Source organism: Taudactylus pleione, unplaced genomic scaffold (assembly GCF_031769625.1).
Source record: "Taudactylus pleione unplaced genomic scaffold, aTauple2 ptg000117l, whole genome shotgun sequence".
NCBI lineage: Eukaryota > Metazoa > Chordata > Amphibia > Anura > Myobatrachidae > Taudactylus > Taudactylus pleione.
This window is the reverse complement of record NW_028284519.1, coordinates 19,886,494-19,895,053: the sequence shown is the minus strand read 5'-3', so window position 1 is coordinate 19,895,053 and position 8,560 is coordinate 19,886,494. Positions and strand designations below refer to the sequence as shown.

Sequence of the window (8,560 nt, the reverse complement as noted above, 5' to 3'; positions counted from 1 at the left end):
CAGAAATGATCGCAGTTACCACCATATAGTGTAGAGAATATCAGTGACTACCAAAAATACAGAGAATATGACAGTGAACTCCATAAAATGTAGAGAGCATCATTGACCACCATACAATACAGAGAATATAACAGTGATCACCATATAATGCAGACAGCATTACATTGACCACCATAGATTTCACAGAACATCATAGTGACCGCCATATAATGCAGAAAACATCACAGTGACCATCATATAATAACTGAAATATTAAAAACCAGTAACAAAAATATATAGTTATAACCCATACCACAATAAAGAGACAAACTTCATATGACAGATTACACAGTGGTGGTACCTTCACTCACTTACTGTTTCTTAACTAAAATGTTCTGCAACAGAAATACCTCATAGAATACCTTAAATCCTATGCTCTGAGACTCCCTTTGCACAGTCCTGTCTGCAGGAGCCGATGTTTTTGTGGTGAACTCCACGCCCCACCATAAATCTGATTTGCTGCCACGCTGCAGTCATGGACAGTGCCCATAACTGGTTGCAATTGTATTCAGTATTTTATAGGTTTAACAAATATTTAATAAACTCTATTTTGCACATATTACCTGTGCTTCCTAGTTTTTCTATTTCACCATTTGGGGGACGTAGGCACGGTCTCTTTATGAGCTGCACCTTTCATGTTTTGACTGTGCTGCAGGTCTGTTTTTTATTATTTTATATATTTTCAGACCGTGGTTGGCCTGTGTACCCCTGATTGTATTCATAACACAAGCAAATGGGTTACAATAATGATATTCAGGAAAATGTGAAGCTTAGGTATGTTGTGTCAGGAAATGATGAAATGTAACCTCAGCTGTATGCTTAATAGCAACCTATGCACTATTACTGTTTTGGTAATATTAATTTTCCACTTGTCAAACATCCAATGTCAAACATCGCACTACCAACCTGATAATTGCTGCTACCACATTTATCCATTACTAGGAAATACTGGTATTAGATTTGGTTCATTCATGGTAAATTCTAAGAAAACTTGTAGTTAAACACAAATATGCCTAAACATCCTTCTAACACTTCGCTTCTTATATCAGTACATTTTATTAATACAATTTGGTATCCAATGAGTCATTTTCCCAAGGACATCCACATATTAAGCCATAGTATATCCACATATTAAGCCATTAAACACAGAAAGTTTATTCTTCTTGTTATCAGACTTGTCTTTTAATGTTTACTGCATTTTGTACCCAGAAGGAAGCAAAGAATATAACATAATCTTGTCTGTCAACATATTATTTTTGTATATCGATCTTGACAACTCAGGGAAAAAAGATTTCTATTTGTACATGACCAGGAAAAAGTGTTAACCCCCCCGTCCCCAAAACACCCAAAAACATTTACAGGTATTTACATACATTTAAAAAAATAACTCAATCAATAATCAATTTAACTTGGTGTGTCCAATTTTGAATGTGAAAATAAACTCATATCAATTACTGTAATCTGCTCTTCTATAGTAGAAGTTTAAGGTCATGGAACAATATAATAAATGCACAATTACTGCCATTGCTGTTATCTATCACTAATAAACTCCATGCCCGGACTCTAGCAATGCTAACATAGGACAGGCTCGGCCAGTGCGATCGATACATGGTCTCCTTGTAACAAGAATACAAAAAAGATGGTTTGTGTTTTCATCAGTCCAACTCATACTCAGTGTCGTCATCTTCCTGTAAGAGACAAAGACCCGAAGTGCGTTCTGCCAATTCTTCTTCTCTGTTGATATCTTCTACAAATGAAATAACAAGACACATGAATGTGAAACTTAAGAAATATCACATATTACGCTTTACCTGAGACTTCAGAAATAACTACACTCTTCTTATACAAGAAATGTATTGTACAAATAATAGTGATTTTGTATGTATCGTCTTTTAATGACTCTTTTCACAATTATTTTGCCACACTACGACATAGTGCTAGAGCCATATATGGATAATGTAGACCAATCATTGCCAACATTTAAAATAATTTCCACAGCCAATAAACATCTCAGCTGCAGACCCTCCAACAAGACCCCTTCCATCAGGTAAAAAATACTCTGCTCCCGGTCTTCCCTCTGAGGGCCAGATTCGACAGTGGGCGGAATTGCAAGAGGCTCTGCAATTCCGTCCTTGCAATTATATTATGGCACGCCTCCTGCGTGCATTAATGATCCGACCTGTGTCCACGTACGCAGCATCAGATCATCTGCATGATCCTTGGCCGACTGAGTGACCATGGGGGTCACACAGGCCGGCCATTGCAGCTGTCCACAAGAGAGAATGAAATCTCCATCTGCCAATGGAGATCCTGGCCTCTTCCCTCCCCCCTGACTTTGGTGACATGCCTCCGTTTTGGATAACGGAGGTCGTCGCTGCCCTCTCCCCGCCCCCAAATGGCATCAAACTGTCAATTGCTGACGGTCGGCTGTTGCAATGCATCATTGCACATTCTGCACATGAGCAGAACGGGTCCTAAGCGCGCACGCAGATTCCCGACTATTGGGAATCTGCAACTAATGTGCGCTGCTGAATCAATCCCTTCATCTGCAGATGGTATATGAAGTTTGATATACTACAAAATTTAAGCATGAAAAGTTTACTGAAGTTGGTGTTAATACAATTCAGTATATATTACAGAACATATTATGTACATCAAATATATTTTGGATGATACATAAGATAACAAACCAAATCAAATTGATATTAAAAAATACCTTCAAAATTGATTGCGTGTTATTGAAATAAGTTTGTGCTGCAAAGTAAAATCTATAAAATAAAGCTTTTATACTACAACAACATTGATTTTTATAGGAAAATACAAACTATAAATACAAACTTAGGGCCTGATTCAGACCCACTCGCGAGCGGCTGTCCGCTCGCAAGTGGGTCGATGGTCTGCACTGCGCATGCGCGAGACGCGACGAGCGAAGGACTTTCCTTCGTTCTTAGTGTCTGATCAAAGGGGGTGTGCTGTCGATGTTGATTGACAGCACGTCCCCTTTGGTGGGCGTGCCGGGGGCGTGCCTGCCAGACGGAGGCGTTCCCAAGGGAACGCCTACCGTCAGAAGCCGGCCCCACTGACATCACTAGTGATGTCAGTGGGAGTGATTTTGGCTCTGATAGAGCCAAAATCACTCCTGGCCTTGCGGTTGAGAAACTAAACCGCAGGCTTCTGCTCGCAGTGGCGATGGTCGCGATGGTCAAGACCATCGCGACCATCATCCTGCACGCTCGTATATGCTGTGGGTGGTGACCCACAGCTATACGAGCGTCCAGGAGGACGCTCCATATTTATGGAGGTGGGCCCTGATTCAGAACGAGCGCTCTGGTCAGAGCGTCCGGCTCTGAATCAGGGCCTTAGCTCACAGGAGACTCCCTAATTATGTGGAGTCCCCCAGCCTCATGGGAGATCAGGTTATTCTCCCCCATCCCACCCACTTCCTAGTGACATGGGCAGAATGGGGGATGTGACGACAGAGTAGTGCGACCTCAAGGCCCCGCCCCCATTTGCATAACATTGCGCTTTGCGGCAGTGCACAGCATGGAGCCATAATGATGTGATTCACCATGCCCACTATGTCCGCCTGCATCTCGGAAAGACTAAATTACTTGGCTCATTTGGGGAAATGAACTGGACAGGCAACGCTGCACTATCCATAACTATGAATTACCACCGGCATGACGCTGAGTACGATTACATTATACACAATATAAATTGAATAAATAATAGACGCAACCCATTCAAATTATTCTGTTGTAAGTAGGCCTAGATTTGTGAAAAGACTATATAGACCTGGGCCCACCGTGTCGCCTTTTTTCTTCTAAAAGTCTGTAAACATAAATAAAGCTACAATAACAATGTAAGATAACTGGTAGAACACTGTTTGGGCTCTATGTGTAACTACACATAAGCACCAGTCTTCTGTTTTTGGACCAGAGTTGAGTCGTATGTAATATTTAGGTTTAACAAATAATGCATCGCCCCTCAAAAACACAGCAGTGCTCACCTCCGCCGCCTCAGAGGGGATGGAGAATTTCATCACCGGGAGGAGAGCAGAGAGCGATACAAAACACTGTAAGTTAATGGTTAATTGATTCATGCCCAACATCTACTCTCGCTACAAACGTGATGGCCAACGGTGCATCCATCGGCAAACATGGAGGAAAGAGTGGATATGTGCTACACTTTCTGACCAGATACATAGACCCCTTTATATTTTACTGTAATGTCTTTCATACATAGGGTATGCATGGAGGAACTTAGGGCCATATATTTCAATGGCAAACAAGATGAGAAGGGTGTCGAGAAAAGAAGCCAAATTATATCCAGCCCTGTAAGACTCAGAAGTAACCAAGGAATTACAGTACGCTGTATGTGTGTTTACTTCCTTCACTTTTATTCACTATTGAAACATGTACATTGCTGCTTGGCCGTGGCTCTTACTGTTTAGGCATACAGAAACTTTGATGTTGTTACAATGTCGACATGTAAATGTGGACAGTCCAGGAGGCTTAGGGCTAGTGCTAGAGTTAGAGTTGCTATTAGTGACAGAATTAGAACAAAACTAACACATTTAACATGCTAACAATGTCAACATAATTTCTGTGTCGATCTGGTCAAGGTCAACATCATGAACATGTCAACGTGTTCAATATCGACATTATGACCATATCGACATAATGAATGTTGACACTGTGACAACCAACTAGATATACCGCACCCATTTTCATTTATCCTCACTTATATGCTGGTGATGAAATATAACCAAAAGAAAAAAAAAATACTCACAAATATAAATAATCAAATAAGCAATATATAATACAATAACTAAATACATAAAGTAAATTAATATAAGCATCATCAATCCAATCCAATTAACAGACCGATGAATGCATTTCTGGGAAACTTCAAAATGTAACTTTATATATTAATATATTTTGAATTGCATATTTAAAGGTTATAAAATTCTTCTAGGGCAGGGGTGGCCAGACTTTTGGACTCGGTGATCTACTTTTAAAGCTAAAAACCTTTTGTGTGTCTACCGACCCCGAAAAAGGGGGGGTGGCATGCAAAAAGGAGGCATGACCTCACAGCAAGGGACAATACACAGTAGTGCTACTTATACACAATGCCCACAGCAGTAGTGCTTCTTATACAATATCCCCAGTAGTAGTTCCCCTTATGCAATGTCCCCAGTAGTAGTGCCCCTTATGCAATGCCCCCAGTAGTAGTGCCCCTTATGCAATGTCCCCAGTAGTAGTGCCCCTTATGCAATGTCCCCAGTAGTAGTGCCCCTTATGCAATGTCCCCAGTAGTAGTGCCCCTAATGCAATGTCCCCAGTAGTGCCCCTTATGCAATGCCCCCCAGTATTAGTGCCCCTTATGCAATGTCCCCAGTAGTAGAGCCCCTTATGCAATGTCCCCATTAGTAGTACCCCTTATGCAATGTCCCCAGTAGTAGTGCCCCTTATGCAATGTCCCCAGTAGTAGAGCCCCTTATGCAATGTCCCCAGTAGTAGTGCCCCTAATGCAATGTCCCCAGTAGTAGTGCCCCTTATGCAATGTCCCCAGTAGTAGAGCCCCTTATGCAATGTCCCCAGTAGTAGTGCCCCTAATGCAATGTCCCCAGTAGTAGAGCCCCTTATGCAATGTCCCCAGTAGTAGTGCCCCTAATGCAATGTCCCCAGTAGTAGAGCCCCTTATGCAATGTCCCCAGTAGTAGAGCCCCTTATGCAATGTCCCCAGTAGTAGAGCCCCTTATGCAATGTCCCCAGTAGTAGTGCCCCTAATGCAATGTCCCTAGTAGTAGAGCCCCTTATGCAATGTCCCCAGTAGTAGTGCCCCTTATGCAATGTCCCCAGTAGTAGTGCCCCTTATGCAATGTCCCCAGTAGTAGAGCCCCTAATGCAATGTCCCCAGTAGTAGTGCCCCTTATGCAATGTCCCCAGTAGTAGTGCCCCTTATGCAATGTCCCCAATAGTAGTGCCCCTTATGCAATTCCCCCAGTAGTAATGCCCCTTATGCAATGTCCCCAGTAGTAGAGACCCTTATGCAATGTCCCCAGTAGTAGAGCCCCTAATGCAATGTCCCTAGTAGTAGTGCCCCTTATGCAATGTCCCCAGTAGTAGTGCCCCTTATGCAATGTCCCCAGTAGTAGTGCCCCTTATGCAATGCCCCCAGTAGTAATGCCCCTTATGCAATGTCCCCAGTAGTAGAGACCCTTATGCAATGTCCCCAGTAGTAGAGCCCCTTATGCAATGTCCCCAGTAGTAGTGCCCCTAATGCAATGTCCCTAGTAGTAGTGCCCCTTATGCAATGTCCCTAGTAGTAGTGCCCCTTATGCAATGTCCCTAGTAGTAGTGCCCCTTATGCAATGTCCCTAGTAGTAGTGCCCCTAATGCAATGTCCCTAGTAGTAGTGCCCCTTGTGCTGTAAGGGCTCCAGCTGCTGCTGACTGGATCCAGCAGGCGTGCAGGCTCCTCATGACGTCACCCGCACACTGCATCACTGGGAACGCTGGCCTTTGGAGCGACCATAGACTTCTTTAGCCTCTGATCGCTTCAGAGGCCAGCGTTCCCAGTAGCTGGAAGTTGGTCGCGAACTATCGGCGGGAACTCAACGAGCTACCGGTAGATCGCGATCTACGTTTTGGCCGGGCCTGTTCTAGGGAATATTAATGTTACATGTAAACAAAACAACACTAGAGGGCGCCAACAGTCTCACATGCTAGAGAGTAATATTATGCATTAGTGAACTTTGCTGATACAAATATGTAGCAAACATGTTACATGTTACATGGTAAAAAGAAGAAGCACACAGTTAATAAATACATAGGAAGACAGCAGTATCAGGTATTATCAAAACATATATCTAAAATAAGCAATAAAAAATAAGTAGGCACAAACTAATAAGAAATGAATGGCTGACAGGTAGCTGCCCCACCTTCAAATTATGAGAAAACAACAAACAAGCAAAAAGGCGCTGTCTGTCACACAATATTTAATAACTATTTTAATAAAACCAATTTGTATCACTCGGCCGGTGAAAAGACAATGGATACATAAGATACAAATGTATATTCACATAGAATACAAAATTCTACTTAATAACGGTTACTTGTTTGAGAGGGATTAGTAAAAGGTCTGTTGAGGCTTGTTAGTATTAGCTCATATTCTAAACCAGTGGTCGCCAACCTTAATTGAGGTGTGAGCTACTTTAGTAAAATGAACTGTCCTGAAGAGATACTAAAATTGTAGAAAACAAATCTGGCTAATAACCGAACAATTGAAGGTCATGTAAGGAAAATGTAAAAAAATGTTTTATAGAAAACAACAATGCTTTTAATTATTACAGTGATATTGTTGTAGTTTGTAAATAAAATTTAAGCACAGGCACATTTCACTATTACTGGCTCCACGTATTGTACAGTCAGGGCTGCTGTGTGATTTTCCAGCAGGGCTGGGCGGAAGACACTCGCTCCGCCGTAGCATAGACACCGTGGGTGGAACCACAGGGAAGTACAGCTGCAGCAATCACCTGACGTGGTTCCCTGTGGCTCCACCCATGGCGTCGAAACCATGGGGGATCATGTGTCAGATTCCACTTCCTTTACTCGACAGTACTGCTGCTAGGTGAGCTACCAAAATTAAGACTGTGAGCAACCAGTAGCTCCCGAGCTATGGGGTTGGAGACCACTGTTCTAAACCATATAGCCGGATTAGGAGAAGTTATGCGTAATTCCAGTCAAAGCCACTAGGATTATTCAATATCCCAATGTGTTGTACTAGAGGGTTGGGTACGGGATGCCGGCACTCAGGATCCCAGCGGTCAAAAATCCTGACGCCGGCATCCCGACTAGGATACAATCCCGATGCCTAAAGGTAAGTAAGCCTACCCTAACCGCTCCCTCCTACCCCGATGCCTAAACCTAACCTCCCCCCTAGTGCCTAAACCTAACCTCCCCCTCCCAGCACCCTAAACCTAACCTCCCACCTAGTGCCTAAACCTAACCTCCACCTCCCCGCACATCCTAAACCAAACTCTCCACCCGTTAGTGCCTAAACCTAACCTACCCCTCCCCGCACACCCTAAACCTAACCTCCCCCTAGTGCCTAACCCTAATCCCTAACCCTGAATTTACCATCGGGGTGAAACCAGTTGGAATGCCGGCGCCGGGATTCTGACAGGTGTCGGGATTCCGGCACCGGTATTCTAAGTGCCGGCATCCCGGAGACTGTAAAACCATGTAAGCTGGCTGACTAGTATACCATGTACCTGTGGAATTTGTGTTAAGGATAACAGTACTAATCTGTGATTATTAGGAGCTGTTTTACTGGTTGGGTTATAATTCTGAGTGGACATATAGATAAATCACTGTCATACTATATCCGCTACAACATACTGGAACATTGAATAATACTAGCGGCTTTGAATGACTGGAATTACGTATAACATCTACTAATCCGGCTATATGCTTAAGAATATGAGCTAATACTAACAAGCCTCAGAGCACATTTCA

The 8,560-nt window shown here is 43.0% G+C and overlaps 1 protein-coding gene across 1 annotated transcript in view; it reads right to left on the bottom strand.

The window, feature by feature from the left end:
• Nucleotides 1-1,108: 1,108 nt before the first annotated feature.
• The window catches only part of LOC148524685 (dynein axonemal assembly factor 1-like), a 59,562-nt gene continuing 52,110 nt past the window's right edge, over nt 1,109-8,560 (bottom strand). Inside the window, exon 12 of the mRNA XM_088471973.1 lies at nt 1,109-1,786. Within this exon, the coding sequence (XP_088328099.1) occupies nt 1,695-1,786 (92 nt within the window). The 3' untranslated portion in view covers nt 1,109-1,694. The remainder of the gene's footprint in view (nt 1,787-8,560) is intronic.